Source organism: Sorex fumeus, unplaced genomic scaffold, assembly GCF_029834395.1.
Source record: "Sorex fumeus unplaced genomic scaffold, SorFum_2.1 ptg000007l, whole genome shotgun sequence".
In the NCBI taxonomy this organism is placed as follows: Eukaryota; Metazoa; Chordata; class Mammalia; order Eulipotyphla; family Soricidae; genus Sorex; species Sorex fumeus.
Window position 1 is genome coordinate 34,568,982 of NW_026606064.1, and position 18,713 is coordinate 34,587,694.

At 51.2% G+C, this 18,713-nt stretch overlaps 1 protein-coding gene across 1 annotated transcript in view; it reads right to left on the bottom strand.

Annotated features, from left to right (window-relative positions):
• The window catches only part of SLC6A5 (solute carrier family 6 member 5), a 60,437-nt gene that overhangs the window by 20,654 nt on the left and 21,070 nt on the right, over positions 1–18,713 (bottom strand). The window contains exons 6-9 of the mRNA XM_056135859.1: positions 15,977–16,109; positions 8,704–8,838; positions 6,305–6,408; positions 5,159–5,283 (exon numbers count right to left, since the gene is read on the bottom strand). Coding sequence (XP_055991834.1) covers positions 5,159–5,283; positions 6,305–6,408; positions 8,704–8,838; positions 15,977–16,109 — 497 coding nt within the window. The remainder of the gene's footprint in view (positions 1–5,158; positions 5,284–6,304; positions 6,409–8,703; positions 8,839–15,976; positions 16,110–18,713) is intronic.

Genomic DNA, 18,713 nt, shown 5'->3' on the forward strand with positions numbered 1-18,713 from the left:
CTAAAACCTTCCGCTTTTAAACTGGAATTTATCAGGTTGTTAGTGCCTAGAGTTGCTGAGGGCCTGGGGGTATTTCACATAGACAGCCGGCATCTCTACGATCCCTCTGCTCTCTGCATTTATGGAGCAGACAGTGGAACCGGTCCCGAAGGCTGCCTCCGAGAACTATAAAAGCCAAGTCTGTATTAAACAACAGTTCAAACAGGTCCCGGGTGTGGAACTCCGTGGGAGTCAGGTCAATGCTCTCGCCCATCATGTAGACACAAGGCCGTGAATGGCCACCGCCAAGGACAGGACTGGTGCCTTTAAATGGATCCTGACACAGAACTTTCCTGCTTTTGCAGGATGGAGAATGATTTCAAAATACCCAACATGTCAACTGCCGCCCTAAAGTGCACAGGCAGAAATATCTTTTTAGATTTGATGGCTGGGGTGTAGATTTTAAACTACACTCTTCAGGGCCAAAGAGAGAATAAACAGGTAATGTGCGTGCCTTGAATATGGGCTTCCAGAGGTCAATATTTAGCACTCATATAGTCCCCTGAACACTGCCAGGAGTGATCCCTGAGCACAGAGCCTGGAATAACATCTAAGCACAGCTGAGGAAGGCTTTCAACCCCCAAACAAAGAAACAAAACCATGCCTATATTTAGTTCATTTTGTAGAGTTCTCTTTTTTACTGAAAAAACAAATTGTAGGTGCCGGGAGATAGCACAGCACTTAGGGTGCAAGACTACCAGGTATCTGACCCAGATTCTATTCCCAGCACTACAGGAGCCCCCAACTATTACCAGGTGCAGCTCTGAAGCCCCCCAAGCATCCCTAGGGCACCCTTGGGTGGCCCTGGTCATTGCTGGCAACATAGTGCCTAGGATCCCTGGCACTGAGTTGTTAGCATGGTTGACTGAGAACTCCTGGGAGAGCTCCTCTGCCTGCTAAGCACAAATATATTAGAAAACATTGTTGCAGCCTCCAGATTTTGCCCCAAAAGATGCCACCAGGGGTGCATGTCAGGGAGACTCTGGTGTCTCTGCCCTCCTGAAAAGGCCATAAAACCAGCGGCCCCATCCCTGGGCACTGGAAAGCTGCTTTCCTGCTCTGCAGATGGTAAAGATGATGATGATGACGATGATGATGATGATGACGATGGTATTAAAACATGCAGATAAACATTAAGGGCTTGGACACAAGGAGAACTCAGTCACCACAGACCATTGTGACTCTTGCCATGAGATGTGAATTCAAAGGAACCTGTATACCAGTCAATTTGTCATAGCTCCAGAGGTCCTATAGTGAGCCCCCTTTCCCATGGGAGCCATCAGGTATAGCTGAGCGTGGGGGTCAAAAAAATTGGCAAAACTGCTTTCCTGGGGCTGGATCAATAGTACAGCAGGGAGGGCATTTGCCTTGCACGTGGCCAACCCAGGTTCAATTCCCAGCATCCCATATGGTCCCCTGAGCACTGCCAGGAGTGATTCCTGAGTGCAGAGCCAGGAGTATCCCCTGAGCATCGCCGGGTGTGACCCAAAAAAAAATCTGCTTTACTTGGGGTTCCGGGAGTGATCCCATATTGCAGCGCAAGGAGTAACCCCTGATCCCTGAGACCACTGAGTGTGACCCAAAATTTAAAAAAAAAAAAAAAACTGGTTAATTCAACTGTTTAATTCAAGAGATTTATTCAAGAGATTTGTTAATTCAAGATATTTATCCAAAAACAAAAGAATAGAACTTCCATATGAACCAATGATTCCAGTTCTTGGCATCTACTCACCCGAACACAAAAACATTTGTTTAAAAAGAGGTATGCCAGAGTGGAATACTATGCAGTGTTAGGAAAATCGAAGTCATAAAATTTGCCTATAAATGGATGGACATGGAGAGTATCATGCTGAGTGAAATGAGTCAGAAGGAGAGGGACAGATATAGAATGACTACATTCATTTGTTGGATATAAATATAAACAGATTAATATCCAAGGTCAGCGGAAACAGGAGCCAGGAGGACTGGTCAGTGGTTGGAATCAACCATAACTACATGTGGGGCAGAGGGTAGGTAATAATAGCTGGAAATTATCACACTAGACAAGAACTGAGTGTTAAAGTAGGTAAAGGGATATACCTGATAACCTTCCAGATTCTGTATTGCAAACATAATGCCCAAAAGGAGAGGAGAGGAGAGGAGAAGAGAGGAGAGGAGAGAGAGAAAGAGAGAGAGAGAGAGAGAGAGAGAGAGAGAGAGAGAGAGGAAAAGCACCAGCCATAGAGGCAGGCTGTGGGGAGAGGGAGGTGTGCGAGGGAAATTAGAGACATTGGTGCTGGGAAATGTACATTGGTGGAGGCATGGGTGTTGGAATACTATATGACCGAAATCCCATCATGAACAGTTGTAAGGGTCTATCTCACAGTGATTCAATTTAAAAAAAAATTTAAAAGATGTATGTACACCTTTGTTCCTTGTACCACTTAGCACACTAGCCAGACTACAGAAACAACCCAAATTTCCAGTGATGGATGCACAGATAAGAAGTTATGGTATATATGCACAATGGAATACCATGCACTCACAGGGGAAAAATAAACATGCACTTAGCAGCAAATTGGAGGGAACTGCAGGGCGTCAGGTAAAGCAAAATAAGCAAAGGGAGAACAAATTCCGGATGGCCTCATGCTTCTGTGAAATAAAAAAGAGAGACAAAACAAGAAGGCAGTGATGAATGATAACAAATTCTTGACCATGGTTTACAAAATTGAAAATACCAAGCAAGGGTAGAAAAAGAGGAAGAGGACTCCTGGTGACATCAGGCCAGGGGTGGAGAGGACTAGGCACTTGAGCGGTGAGGACCAGTCACTATAAAGCAGGGAGAGTGCTGGCTTTGCATATCGCTGACCACGGTTTGATTCCCATATTGTTCCCTGAGCACTGAGCTAAGAGTAAGCCCTGAGCACCACTGGGTCTGACCCCCTAACAAACAAGCAAAATAAGTAGTCACTGTACCAAAAGATCACAAGTGCTAACACTACTGTGAACCATGAGTGCACCAATAAAGAATTTTTTAAATGAATAAAAATGAGAATTGTTTTTAAAAAGATGGAGGTGAATTCAGACAGCAGGGGTAGTTGTTGGATATTTTGGGGGATGCCTTTCCGGGGGTGGGAGAGAGTGAGGCCTGTGGGCCCTGCACCAGGAATAGAAAGCCACTACCACGTGCTGTTTAGCACACAGTCTCCTGGCAAAAATGCTCTTTCCCAGGGTTGGAGCAATAGCACAGCGGGTAGGATGTTTGCCTTGCACTTGACCAACCCAGATTCAATTCCCAGCATCCCATATGGTCCCACAAGCACCTCCAGGGGTAATTCCTGAGTGCATGAGCCAGGAGTAACTCCTGTGCATCGCCAGTTGTGACCCAAAAAGTAAAAAAAAAAAAAAAATCTTTCCCCTGTGAGAGTTAGAAGTGGAAAATTTTGGAAAGGGGGCATTTCAGAGGGGAAACACAGCCACAAATGATGCTGTCTGTGCAAAGGAAAAACCAACTTTTATTTGGGCTTTAGAGACAGAAGCTTTCCTGGGCAGGGCCACGCTGAGAATTGCTCAGGCATGAGGCGCAGTGTCAGCCGGCTGTGCCTGGGCCCCTTGGCCAACAGCACACAATCAGCTCAAACACCACAGATTCACTAAAAAGTAGGCCAAGGCCTACCTGCTTTGGCGACCTGCCAGGCAGAAAGGAGGCCATTTTGGGTGGCACAAGTGCCCCCCCAAGCCTTTCCCCCTGCCCAGAAGAAAACTCTCCCCTCTCCCGTGACCTTCCCTGGTCCCGCTGGGAGTCGGAGACCCAACCTGGGAGGGCTTATGCAATTCAGTGCAGAATTCAGTGCCCTCCCTGCTCAGGGCCGAGCTTCCTGGGGCATGCTGGCTCGTCAACTCTTCAACCGCTGAAGCAGTCATTAATTATCTGTGGGTGCTCAGAGAAAGCTGGCATCATTCCCCCCACCTCCTCCCAAGAAGGTGACATTGCTGGAGCTTTGTTCTCACCAGTGCTCCCGGCTGAGCTGCAGCCAGCGAGGAAAGGAAATAGAACTGCATCAAAAAGCTGCTCTTGGAGGCAGGCTCCAGGTGATCTGGCACCTGTAGTCCCTTCCCCACAGCTCCAGGCAATTCCCACATTACCACATCCTATAAGCTTCGGACTGGGGTTAGATCCCCAGCATCCTGTATTGCCCCCAAGCACTGCCAGGAGTAACTCCTGAGATAGAGCCAGGAGTCACCCCTAAGCAGCTCTGGGTGTGGCTCTCAAACAGAACAAAAACAAAACAACAGCAACAAAAGAAACCTCCGCTTGGAGAAGGAGCAAGAGTCTCAAAGCAAATCCCCTTTATGCCAACACATCAACACATTGAAGTCCCTTCCAGAATGGTGTTGGGTGCGGGGGTGGGGGGTAGAGAAAATATAGAGTTCGAGGCACATATTAGACATGCTGCAAAATGCTGAGTGAGAAAAGTGGATTCAATGAGCAGAGAAGGAGCACGCTCTGAAAGCTCAAGAGCACCGGACAGCGGTTAGCTGGTAATGAGGGGGTCGCCAGCGGAGAGAGAAAACACTCATTCTACATCCCCCGCCCCGACCCCCACCATCCCACCCACTACTCTCCAGGAAAAAATGGTGCCCGGCTACACTGCTGAAGCAGAAGCCCTGGGAGCACAGTGACCTGACTCGAAGGGAGGACTTTGTAAAGAAATGCTTGCTACATGCCCTGGGTTTGGATTAGGCATGAACATTAGGTTGCTACAGGAACTCATCCAGCTGTGGCCAGGCAGCCCCAGGGCCTCTACTGTGCCTTTACTTGTTCTACACAGGTGGAAGACAGTCAACCTCACTTTCTCGCCGCCGCAGAGGCTGAATGAAGAGTGGGGGAGAGAGGATAAAGACAGGCGAGGGTGATGGGAAAGTGGTACTTAGCAGCGCTTCCCGTTAGGGACCGGCTGGCTCCATCTCTGCAGTGGCAGCGTCCTATTGAAACCCATCTCTGCTCCTCAGCAAACGGGGACCCAACCCCGCCCCGTTCTGTTACAGGGGACCAGCATCCCAACACAGCCTCCATTCTGGGCTCCAGACCTGAGCCTGGAGCCCGCCCGGCCCTGGTGGGGTGAACACCATGCTGTACCTTGGTCGGCCACGTTCTCTATGTTGACCTTGCGCTCATTAGCCATGAATCCAATCACTGAGAAGATGACAAAGCCAGCAAAGATGCTCGTGGCACTGTTGGTGCACGTTACGATGAGAGTGTCCCTGGAAGGAAGGGGCGGGCTCACCGTTAGGTGTGTGCTGTGTCAGTGGACAGGGGTGAGGAAGGGAGGGCTGAGTGTGTGTGCCTGTGAGTGGGTGTACACAGGCTCGTTGGTGATATGTGTGCACTGTATGCAAGCCTTGTTTCTGTTATTCTCACACTGAATTTCTGACCGTAGACCCCCACCCCCAGTTGATTTTAAGAGCACCCCAAAAGCTGCCTAAGAGCTCCTCTGGGACCAGAGGTAATAAAGGAGGTAAGGCACTTGCTTTGCTCAGGGCCCACGAGGGTTGAATTCCCAAATCCCCTGCACCCTGAGCACTGTCAAAATTGATCTCTGAGCTCAGAGCCAGGCTTAGCCCTGAGCACCTCAGGAGAAAAAGAGAGAGACAGAGAGAGACAGACACACAGAGAGAGACAGAGACAGAGAAATAAACAGACAGACTGGGAGAAAGAGAGATACAGAGACAGAGAGATATAGAGAGACTGAGAGAGATACAAAGAGATAGAAAGAGACAGAGAGAGATAGACAGAAAGAGGCAGACATCGAGAGACAGAGAGAGACAGAAAGACAGGGAGAAAGAGAGAGATACAGAGAGATGGAGAGACAGAGAGAGACATAGAGAGACAGAGAAAGAAACGGATAGACAGGGAGAAAGAGAGACAGGGAGAGATACAGAGAGACAGAGAGAAAAGAAGAGAGACAGGGAGAGACAGGGAAAGCTCACAGTAGTTACAGCTGCAGAGCTAGCTCAATGGACTAAGTGTATGTTTTGCGTGAAGGATGCCTACGTTTGATTTCCACCCCAGCACCACACGGTTCCCCAAGCACAGACCGGGGTAGCCCCAGAGCACTACATGGTGTGGTCCCCAAACAAAATTATCTCCCCTATCTGCCCTGCCCCAGCTCCTGGTACAGGGAGGTGTCTCCTCAGTCAGGTGAGGGCTGAGGACCTCAGTACTGTTGACTTGTCCCCTGCGCTGCCACCAGCCAGCCCCGGGCTCTGAAGTATCCCCACATACCTGTAGCAGTTGTTGTGAAATTTGTTGTAGGAAGAGAGAGTGATGAGGCCTCCCCAGGCAGCAGACAGCGAGAAGAAAATTTGAGTGGCAGCGTCTTTCCACACCTGTAGAAGCAAGCAGGGAGAAGGTTCACAGTCAAGGATGGGAGGAGACTTGTCCCAAGGGCACATCTTCCCTGCCCCAGGAAAAGTGCCTATGGCAGACACATAAATGAAGAACATCCATCGGTCACAGGCTCCGAAAGGGGGCTGGGCATTTCGCGTCCTGGAGAGGTGACCCCATTCTGATCAAAGGGGAGAAACGCCACAGATTACGGGCGTGCATCCTACTGATGTTATACAGAGGAGAGGGCCCTTTGGTGGCTGGATAAGCTGCGAATAAAAGCAATTTGCAACTGCAAAATACACTGATGGAGATGAAATAAAACACTTTTGGGGGGTACCACCAGGTGGCACTTGAGTGACCCCATGGTAATACTTGGGCGACCACATGCACTGCAGAGAATTGAATCTAGGTCGGCCACATGCAAGGCAAGTGTTGTAACCCCTGTACTATCTTGCTGTTCCCGAAATGCTGCTTTTGTTGTTGCTTTGTGGCAACATTTGGCAGTTCCCAGGGGTCACTTTGGGCTCTGCACTTACTACTGGCAGTGCTCAGGGGACCATATGGGATGACAGGGATCGAACCCAGGTCAGCCACGTGCTGTACTATCTCCCCAGCCCCAGAAAAGCTGTTTTCATAAATAAGTAAATAAATAAATAAATAAATAAATGGAGTCAATGAGATTGCTCAACAATGGGTCAGACAGAGGAACCCAGGTATGCGGGAACCTGGGGCTGAGATCTCCAAGTCTGCTCGGATTGGAACTGGGCCTCCTCCACCCAGCTCCCCCATTTTCCAGTAGCTCAGCAGCCACACCCACAAACTGCCCCCGGCGCCATGTAACCTCATCAATGGCCAAAATCCAAAGATTATAAAATAAAACTCCCTGAAGAGAGCTATGAAGTATTTCCTGGAGCATTTGGCCGCATTTGTGGCCATGCAACCTCTTATACTCTAGCCCAGTGATGTACCTAAAATATCACATGTGTGTTTGGTTTTAACATACTTGCTTGTATTCTTGTATATTTGGGCTTAAATGGCCCCAAAATGAAATACAACCTCCACACACTTCCCTCTTCTTGTGGTGGGAAGACGCTCACTGGTTGGATGGGTGTTTGAATACTATTTGTAATGAGCTACTGTGAACTGTTTTGTGAAAGTGTATAAAAATCGCAAAAAAAAAATCAATAGAAAAATAAAACAAGGGGTCAGAGAGTCGGAGGAAGGGGAAGCTCATGTTTTGCATGTGCAAGGCCCAGAGCTGTGATCCCCAGCACCATAGAGCGTGTCCTGAGCCACCTGCCCTGGTGGCCTCAGAGTCCTGCTGGGGAGGCCCCCTCAGAAAAAGTTCAAAAGGGGAAAGTGCCTTTCTCTACCCCTTCCTTATTCTTTTGTGCTATCTGGGATGTTGATGTCATGGCCGGAGCACTAGCAGCTATATAGAAGCTATTCATGGAGGGTGGTGGACCCAAATAGGAGCTTGAGCCCCTCTTACACTACAGAATCACCCCATCATATTCAAGGAGCACCAGCGGGCTGCCTCAGCACCTGTGCATCACTCAGATTTGATCTCACTGCCCCCACCTGCAGGCTCTCTGTGGCATGGTGGTTCACTCAATCGCCACTGTGTGCTTCTCCCCCATGTGAGAAGGTCAACTTCCTCCTAGACAATCCCTCCTCCTGAGGAGCATTTCAGAGTCACCACAGGGCTCCCTGCACTCGGCAAAGAGAAGGTGCAAATGCATGCCGCGGAGCCTCTGCACTGAAATGTGTCTGAACCCTTTCAAGGATAACTACAGTGGTGGTGTCAGTGCTGTTATTTTCCGAATAGCTCAAGGTACACTATAATTAGTAACGGGTAAGTGGTGTGAAGCAGCCCACAGCCATTAAGGGAGTTTCATTCTTCGTTCCAGCCACTTCTGCAACGCCGGATGTAGGACAACTATTCCAGAAACCTGAAACTCCCCGGCAGCTCTTTCCTGGATGGCATTTCCTTGAGTGGGCTGGAGTCAGAGCTCAGACAGACGGACACTAGCTTGCACAGCCCATGGCACCTCATACCCTCCAGAGCATCACTGGGTTTGTCACTCTGATAGCCTCCAACACTGCTGGGGAGGCCCATTGAAAATGAATGAAAAGGATTCCATGGGTGTGTCCTGCCCCCAGGTTATCAAGGCTTGCTTGTGAAGGTGGAGGGCGAGATGCCCTGTGAGGGACTGTGACCCTGTCCACCCCAGGGTACCCCTAGCAATCCCCCCTCTACCCCCCAGTAAGGTGTCAATGAGCATGTCATTCACCGTGGCATCCGTGAGCTTCTCCCACTTTGGGGTGATGAAGTACCAGATCCCAGCAGCAGCTCCGGGCAGGGTGACCCCTCGGATGAGGAGGATGACCAGCACGACGTATGGGAACGTGGCCGTGAAGTACACCACCTGCAAAAGCCATCCCACAGCTGGACTGGGCAGGTGGGCCCGTGTCCCCGCCCCCCGCTGTCCCTCACCCCTGCTGGGAGTGAGGTATCTGGGTCATATCTCCCCCCCTTCCCCCACCATGCCCGGGGACATAGAAGGACACTGAGACCAATGCGAAGTCAGAGAAAACCAGGTTAAATGTCTCTGTGGACACAGGCAGGGCTGTGGGGTGACTCAGCTTGCAGGGAGGGTGGAAGGCAGAGGGGAGGGGGGACCGAGGGCAGGGAACGTCACTTCCCACCCTGCTGAGGGTCCACCATCCCAGAGGAGCTACCCAGGAAGGAAGGGCAGGCAGCCCCTCCTCCTCATCCCCAGCCGCACCCAAAGCGGGAGGCCTCAGGTTCCACCATTTGAGATTAATTTCTTTAGCTTAATCCCTCCGTCTGGTTCTATGCAAGTGCCCTGAGTACAGCCACCTGGGGAGCTGAACAAGGGGGGATCCACACGCACTTAGATTCAAGGATCTTTGCCTCTCTGCCTGAGCAACTGGGAGACCCTGGGTGAGCCCTATTTCCACATCTGTAACCTGGGGGGCAAGAGCACCTCTCCTGGGCTCGATCGTGAGAACTCTGCAGGTTCCTGCAGGTCTCGGACCCCACACGGAGCCCACTTCCCGACAGGTGCATGCTCAGTGTGGCTGAGCTCAATAAGCCCTTGTCCAGGTCCCCTGGCTGCCAGCACTGGGCACTCAGATGATGCCTCTCATGACCTAGAGGACTCAGGACAATGGAGACTAGGAAAAGGGACGGCGGCTCCGGTACCAGGGAGGCCATCAAAGGTCCATGGAGATGCGGGCTAAGGCCCAGAGGCCCGGGGAGGGCGTGGAGGGGTGTGAAGGCACAACTCTGATGCTCACCCTAAGGTGCCCCAGGCCCGAGGCTGGGTTAGCAATCAGGAAGCAGGGCAGCAAGGGGCCTTCAAGCGTGCACCTAAAGATGGATCCTGGGGGACGGGGAAGGACCAGGGTGGAGAAAGCCTGGGGACGTGACACCCGCAGACCGTGGGGCATTGTGGCCACTCCGAAGCTCCTTCCTGCCTTTTCTGTCAGTCAAACCTCAGGGTGCAGAAAGCCTTGGGGTCCAAGATTCAGCAGAGGAGGGCACCAGATTTCAGTCCCAGCTGGGAAGAACCTGCCCCCGCTGAATATCCATGTGGACATGGGACCATGGAGGCACCCAGAGGGGACGAGCCATGCCAAGTGGTGTAGTCCCAGGGACACTGGCGACAAAGCCCTGCAGCCTGGTCTGCACCAGGGCCCTAAACTCACCGAGACAGAGACATGCCCACAGTTCCCAAGCCAGTAGTCCCCAAAGGGCAAGGCAAGAAAAGACTCTAGGCAGGATGAGGTAAAGCTGCCACTCCCACCCTCTAAACCCTGCTCCCTGGGGTGGGCGTGGAATGGCAGCAAGTTCACACAGAGATGAGCACTGTGGGTATGAGCTGCCCCCATCACCACCCACAGTCCTGGAAGCCGGGGGACCCCCAAGGGATGCAGAGACCAGCAGACACTGGAATGCAGTTGGAAGGGAGGACTGCCAGGCACTCTTAAGGGGGTGGGGCAGACTGTGAGGCTGGGAGCGGGGGTGGGGATGCACATGGATTGGGGGACCTGCTGCGGAGGGGATGAGGGAAAGTTCAGCCTAAAATCTAAGTCTCAGGGTTATTTCCTGAAGCATTTGGGGTAGATCAATCAACACAACAGATACCCCAGTAATGCCCATTCTAGCTCAAACTGACAATCAGCGTGACCACGGTCATTTGTCTGTGACCTCACTGGAAGGGGACAAATGCACTGAGGAAAGGAAGAGCAGTGGAAAGGGCAGGGCACGGGGCCTGCTGGGAGGGCAGGGGCAAACAGGGCATGTCTGAGGGTGGGTGGGGCAGGACAGGAAGACAGGAGAGAGAACAGCCCAGAGAGTTCCACTGGGAGTCACAGAGTCTGCTGTGAGTGCAGCCGTGGGAAGCAGAGGGAGGAGAGTTATAGGAGCAAAGGGATGATCAGGTAGAGCCTTGTGAGGCCTGTACTCTGTGGGAAATGGAGCATGTCTGCAGGGAGCTGGGTCGAGGACTAGCAGAGTCTAATCCTTTTCAAACCAGCCATAGCATACAGACCGATGCCTTCCTGATAGAGAATGTGGCTTTTTCACTAGCCAGTTGCTATATTGCAAGTCTCCTGCAGGGGGCGCTATGGAAGTCACAGCGGCACGGGCTGGAATCCTGGAAGACAGGGCATGTGTAGTTGGTATCACTGGAGCTGGGAAACCTGGAGGATGGGGAGAGTGTGTGCAGGGAGAGCCCACAGAACCTCCAAACAGATGGGGGTCAAAGGGAGTACAAGGTCAAGGAGGTCCCCAAAGTGTGGGCCTGAGCAGCTGAAAGGCGGATTCGCTGCTGCCATAGGCGAACCCAGTCTGCAACAAGGTCAAGCTCCCTCTGTCTGGACCGAGACCAGCCAGGGTCTCCTGGTCTCTCTGCAGCGGGAAGTCCCCCCCAGACACCCCGAATTTGGGGCTGCCCCTCTCCCGGTCACACTGCCTCTCCCCCTCCCTTAAAGTGTGCAGGCAGCAAAGTTCTCCCACACAGCCATGAAACCCAACAGATGTCCTGAAGGAGAACGGCCCCCTCCACCACATGCCCCCCACCCCCCTCCAACACAGACACAGGCTGCCAGACATGGCTGTAAAACAGGTAGTTAGGGTGGGAGGTGGGGGACCCTCTGCCAATGATTTCTCAGGACATAATAAAACACACACACACACACACACACACACACAGAGAGAGAGAGAGAGAGAGATTTGTGGATTTCAAGAAGTTTCTCTGTCACTGGTCCTGAAAGCATTACTTTTGGACTCACTTTGTGGACACAGAAACTGAGATTTGATAAGACTTAACCGGGCACTGATACAGGCGTAAGAAAGGCTGGACCCCACCCCAGAAGCTTCAGCCAGAACAAAGAGCTGTGACAAGGACATAGAGGAGACCACCAAAAGTTTCAAGTTCCTCCCCTTGGCAACCACCCTAGCAACGAACTCTTGCATGGGTAGAAAGCCTCATATGAGGGCAGCTGGGAGAAAACCTTTAAAACTCAGTCGGACAAAGGAAGTGTGCACACATGTGTTGCTGCCTGTGTCCATACTGCAGGCACTTGTTGCCTGAGCACATGCTCCGTCCTCTCCCCCTCCTCTCCCCTCCCCTTCCCTCCTCTCACCTTCCTCAAAATCTCTAAATGAAAACTCATTCGTTTCCTTGCTTTCCTCCTACTGGAATTCTTTTCTGGGAGGGAAAAGTGACAGACCCAAAATGTCTGGATAGGGGCTGGAGCGATAGCACAGCGGGTAGGGTGTTTGCCTTGCACGCGGCCAACCCGGGTTCAATTCCCAGCATCCCATATGGTCCCCTGAGAACCCGTCAGGAGTGATTTCTGAGTGCATGAACCAGGATTAACCCCTGTGTATCGCCAAGTGTGACCCCCCCCAAAAAAAAGTCTGGATAATGGGGCTGGAGCTATAGTACAGTAAGTAGGGCATTTTCCATGCACACGCTGACCCAGGTTCAATTCCCAGCATCCCATATGGTCCCCCAAGCACCACCAGGAGTAATTCCTGACTGCATGAGCCAGGACTAAGACCTGTTCATAGCCAGGTGTCACCCCAAATATATATTTTTTTTAAAAAGTCTGGATAAAACCTAGGACTGACTTTCCTTTTCTGTAAGAGCAATTCCTTGCTCCAGCCTGAGTCCAAGGCTGTCTGAGAAATGGAGATGGAGGGGATCATCTCCCATGCCCAGCAGAACAGGGGACTGTCAAGGTGCAGCTGATGGCTGCCGTATGGAGCCGGTGGAACATGATGTCCGTGCCGTGTAGGGTCACAGCAGACTTCTCCAGTCTTAGATATCCCAGGCATGCCCGGGTGACAGATTTGCATAGAGAGAAAGCAGTATGTTCCCTTCTGGAGGCTGCCAACCCCATCTCCCTACTTCATGTAAGTCACCTGTGGATCCCCATGTGGCTGGACAGATGCTACAAGGCAGGGCCCAACCCTCACCAATCTGACCTGTGCACTGCCACCAAGTCAAACACACACACACACACACACACACACCAACACAGGAGCCCCTGGCTCACCTCCTGGCCCAAGGGGACCGGTGGGAAGGGAGGATGCTGAGAGAAGAGATGCAAGAAAGAGTAGGGACAGACCCCAGCACCGGCAGCTGTCTAACCTCTGAGACCACCACCTTCATTTGACTGTTCACATCTGTTCAGACTTTACCAGTTCAGGGGAGCATCAGCTATTAATCCTTTTTTTTTCCAGCAGAGAAAAACTGAAGCCAGGGTAAGCCTGTCCCATAGAGTTAAAGCAAAGCATCCATAGCAGGCTTCCTCAGCTTGAATGAGGTCCAGCCTAGGAAGTCTCTAACTCCAGGCCTGGATGCTTTCCATGAACAGCAGGGCCACTGCATGATTTAAGGTGGCAGTCATTCATAGGGGCCAGCAGCTCCCGCTGGCAGGCCCAAGAGTCAGAGCCACCTTAAATGTGAGCCCCTGAGTTTGCCGGTTTCACCCAAGTCCCTTCCCGGTGCCCCAGGGTGAGTGGATGAAGTCAGCATCGCTTTCCCCCTCCAGCTTGGTTAAAGAATCCTGGGGTTGCCTCTCAAATGTGAGTCAGGTGTAAGCTTTCTGCACAGCTTGCTCCTTTTGGGGGGGGGGGGGGGGTTGTTGCTGGCTTCAAAACACACCTGTTTCCAGCGCTGTCAGCAGTATGAAACCTGAGCAGTAATGAATCACACTGGTGGGGAGTCACAGCGTCTAGTTACCTCCCCTGCCACCTGCAACATCTCACAGCCTGCAGAGGGGAAAAACTGAACAGGTGTTGAAGCGCCTCATTCTCCTGGATCTGATGTTCTCACCAGGGCTGCAGGCAGACCCCTGCAGTGGGCACTCCCGCATCTTCAGGGGGCCTCTGTCCCAGGGATTCTGGCTGCTGTAAGGGACAAAGTCTCACAGGAAGCTCACTCCCAGCCTCTCCACTTCTGGTCTCCAGGGACCAGGAGAAGAGGGACTGAGCGGGTCCCTGCAGGATGCAACTGCTGAGAAAGGAGTTCACATTAGGCCAGAGTGATAGCACAGTGGATAGGGCATTTGCCAACCCTGGTTTGATTCCCAGCATCCCATATGGTCCCCTGAGCACTGCCAGGAGAAATTCCTGAGTGCAGGACCAGGTGTAAGCCCTGAGCATTGCTGGTGTGATTCAAAAAGCCAAAAAAAAAAAAAAAAAAACCAAAACCAAGAAACAAGGCCAGGAAAGGGCATGACTGGAACTCAGTCCTGAGCAACTATGTAACAGTACCTCATGGTGATACAATTAGAAATTTTTAAAAAAGAAACCATGAGAGGAAAAAGAAATAAAGCCACTGAGGAATTTCCATCACAAAGGAGCGGCTGCTCCAGGCCAGAACTGTGGGATTCCTGTCTGCAGGCCCACTTAGGAGGCTTGTGATTCGTTATTTCTGGCAGTGTTTCTTATTTAAAAACAAAAAGTCTCAGGGCCAGAGAAACAGTACAGCAGGGACGGCATCTGCCTTGCATATGCCCAACCTAGGTTTGATCCCTGGCATCCTATATCCACCCCACCTGCACCCCCTGAGCCCACCAGGAGTAATTCCTGAGTGCAGAGCCAAAATTGGTCCTGAGCACTGCTAGGTGTGGCCAAAAAACCAAAATATTAATAATAATAAATGTAATGGCTTTTGCTCGAGCGGGCCCAGTAACGTCTCCATTGGAGACTTTGTTGTTACTGTGTTTGGCATATCGAATACGTCACGGGGAGCTTGCCAGGCTCTGCCCTGCTGAAATGTCATTAATCTCCCTCCATTGGAAACTTTTCTCAGTGTAGTAGAAAGAGAAGGGAATAAATTTATTTATTTTTAAAGCATACTTCTTTTTTTTAAATTTTTTTGCTTTTTGGGTCACACCTGGCGATGCACAGGGACTACTCCTGGCTCTGCACTCAGGAGTTACTCCTGGTGGTGCTCAGGGGACCATATGGGGTGCTGGGAATCGAACCAAGGCCGTGTGCAAATGCCGTACCCGCTGTGCTATCTCTCCAGCTCCTAGAGGGGAATAAATTTAAAGGCAGAGTTTACCTTCCTGCTCAGGTCAGCTCAGGGCTGGAGTCTAAATCCGAGGAAGGAAGTGCTATCCCGCCCTCCTGACTGACCCCAGGAGGGACAGCAGGGACTCAGTGTGGACCTGGACTGGCAGATGGGGAGAAGGCAGTCCAGAGGCCACAGAGGAGGACGCTCCCGCTAAGTAGTGATGGCTGAGACAGAGAAGGGGAGCCACCTCCTTCATCCTGGCGGACTGTACTCTCACTGCAGACCAAGATAACCTGATTCTGCCTTTGCGACCTATCCCCACAGTCCCTCTTGGGGACAGGTGCCCCGCTGGGAGGGCAGCCTGACTTTAAGTAGAGACAGACATGTACTCACCCTCACCCCATCACTACCACTGAAAAGCATGTGACTCTGACAATCTAGGTAGTTGAGCCCCAGCTTGTCCATCTATGGAGGGACTTTCCCAGAACCCCAGGAAAGAGGGGGAGCACCTGGTTCCAGACACCCTCAGGTTGCCTACACTCCTTCTGGGGGTTCAGCCTCTCCCTGTGTCAGCACTAGTGGTCATGTAGGTGCCCACCCAAAATCCCATGGGCAGCACTGTCCCCCTTCAGTGCAGGAGGAGGGGAGCTGAGTGCTGAGAAGTCGTGGAGCAGATGCAAATGTGGGGACCCGGAAGTGATCCCCTGACCTCTTGACAACCAGACATGAAATGTCAGCTGCAAGACAGTTGAAATCCTGGGGGGGGGGGGGGGCCCAGTTACCACCTGCTGGGGAGGAAGGGAGAATTCGCAGTTCGCAGTCTCCCCAGCTTACTGTTCCGCAAAAAGAGTTCTGCATACACTGGTCTCATGGAGTCCTTGAAACAGCCCCCAAAGGGAGGTGGAACCATCTCGAAGTTTCCATCAGGCCCCACCTGGACCTCTCTCCCCATTCGAAACACACACGTGCCTAAGACTTCTCATTGATCAACACAAGTACTTACTTTTCCCGATGACTTGATGCCTTTGGCCAGGGATGCATATACGATCACCCAAGCCAGGAAGAGGCAGAAGGCCAGAGGCCACCGGATTTCCCCTGGATACTCAATTCCCGCAGAAATCTTCAACACGAAATACCTAAGAGTCAAAGAGACACAGAGAGAGGTGACAGCCTTAGGCAGGAAGTTCCCCCACCTCTGGGAAACTGATCAAGTCAGGGAAGGGTTCAGGGAGTTGAGGTCAGGAGCACAGTCTGGCTGCATTGTCCCAGGGCCTGGGAGTCCAGGCATGCCTTCCCTCCCAGCAATCCCTGCATGCTCTGAACACCATCTGAGCTGCCTCCCATTCCCCCCTCTCCCCTCCCCCTACCCCCCACCCCTTTCCCTGGAAACAGTGGCTTGGATCAGATCTGAGGATCCCTGTAGAAACCCCTATAACAGGTATGGCCTGGGGCCATGTTTGCATAGAAGGGCCTGTTAGGGAAGCAAGCTGTGAGTGGCATGAGTGAGTGAGTGAGCCCTGGAGCGTGAGTGAGGACACAGCACTGCAGAGATGCTCACAGCCCAGCCCAGCACAGTGCCTTCCCAGACGGATGGTAGAAAAATACATCTGGTAGTAAAATGCAGATGTATTTGTGGCCCCCTGCAAGGTCTCCCCCTTCGTTATTAGTGGCTGGGGAGCCAGTGTAGGTCAGCCCAAAGTGCCCACAGAGAATGAAGAGCTTTTACGCATCAAAAACGACACCCATGAAGCTCCGAAAGTTTATAGTTACCATGCCAACCCATGGTCATGGCCAAATATGGTCAGGACCCCCTCTTTGCCCCCTCCCTATCAGTATTTGTGGAGGAGAAAGGGAGGAACTAGGAAAGTGGGATGCCTGAAACAAACAAAAAAAAGTAAAAAAAAAAAAGAGGTCTGGAGTTCCCCCCACCTACTTCTGTGCTTGCAAGAATGTCTTTGTTATTTCCACTTTTCCTAGGGCTGGAGAGTACAGTGCTTAAGGAGCTCACCTTGCACATGCCAGCCTCGTTTGAACCTCTGGGTGTGTGGTGCATAAGCATAAGTCCATAAGCATAATAAAGAATAAAAATTCTCCTTTACTTAAGAAAACACTTTTGGGACCAGAGCAATAGGATAGCAGGTAGGGTGTTTGCCTTGCATGCGGTCAGTCGGGTTTCTCTCCCCGTCATCTCATTTGTTCCCCCAGAGCACCACCAGGAGTGATTCCTGAGTGCAGAACCAGGAGTAAGCCCTGAGCACTGCTGGGTGTGACCCAAAAGGCAAAAAAAAAGAAAGAAAAAAGAAAACTCTCTCTAGCCGGATGCATATATTCTTTACTAGCCTCTTCTATCGTTCAAGTAAACACTTGCTATAAAAATCTCATGCTCTCCATGAAATGTTTTCTTGCAGTGGCACAAGAATCAGGGCAGGGGTGCTTGTGTGCTAATGTCCCTGGAACCCCTCACACTTCATCAGTATCACTAACTCTGAAATGTCAAAGATGATATTTTTGTGATTTCTATATTTTGTATTCTTTTATGGGAATTTAATTCCAGCATATTCAGATATGTAAGCCATTGTAAGTCCATACAGAGTCATTATACTCAATAGCTCAAAGATCTACTCTATCGCTGAGTTGGGTTTTTGTTTCCATTTGGTTTTGGAGGTACACTTGGCAATGCTTGGGGATTACTTCTGGCTCTGTGCTCAGGGATCACTCCTGAAAGTGTTTCTTGGGGGTCTCTCAGTAGTACTTGGGATGAATCTGAGTCAGCTACATGTAAGGCAAATGCCCTACCCAACCCCTGCCCTGTTCTATCTCAACATCTCCTCTGAGTAGTTGGTTTAAATTGTTCAGGTGTATCTCAAGGTAGCACTATCTGTAGCACTGTCCTCCCGTTGTTCATCGATTTGCTTGAGCGGGCTCAGTAACATTGTGAGACTTGTTGTCACTGTGTTTGGCATATTGAATATGTCACAGGTAGCTTGCCAGGCTTTGTCGTGCAGGCAAGATACTCTCAGTAGCTTGCCGGGCTCTCCGAGAGGGGCGGAAGAATTGAACTGGGGTCAGCCAGGTTGGCCGTGTGCAGGGCAAACGCCCACCTGCTGCGCTATCTCTGGTTAAAATAACAGCAAGAATGTTCCTCCGCCCCTCTCGGAGAGCCCGGCAAGCTACCGAGAGTATTCGATATGCCAGACACAGTAACAACAAAGTCTCCAATGGAGACGTTACTGGACCCGCTCGAGCAAATCGACGATCAACGGGAGGGCCTTTACCTTTAAATAAAATAATATTCAGAAAAAAATAAAATAAATGTGGAAGGGGGAAATAGTAAATAAAATAACACTCAGGGAAAATAAAATAACATGCAGGGAAAATACAATAAAACAACATGTAGGGCTGGCTGGGCCTTAGCCAAGGGGCACAAGCAGAGACAGCCACCAGCTGCACTAGACAGCGAGGTGCTAGTTAACAGTCTGGGTAGGTGGGGAGGGAGCCAGGACAGGACCCAGCAGGCAGCCAGTCACCTGGCCAGAGGATGGACTGGAGCGGTGGCTGGGACAGCAAGCTCTGCTCTCCCAGCCGAACAATCCCATCAACACTGCAAGCACAGGTAATCGCCCACATCCAGGAGCCAAGTACCGAGTTTATAGGCTGGTGTTGTTCCGGAACCTGAGCAAAGGGGCCAGCTGGAATCCAGATACTGCGACACTAGACTTAACAGTCTAGAATGTTCTGAC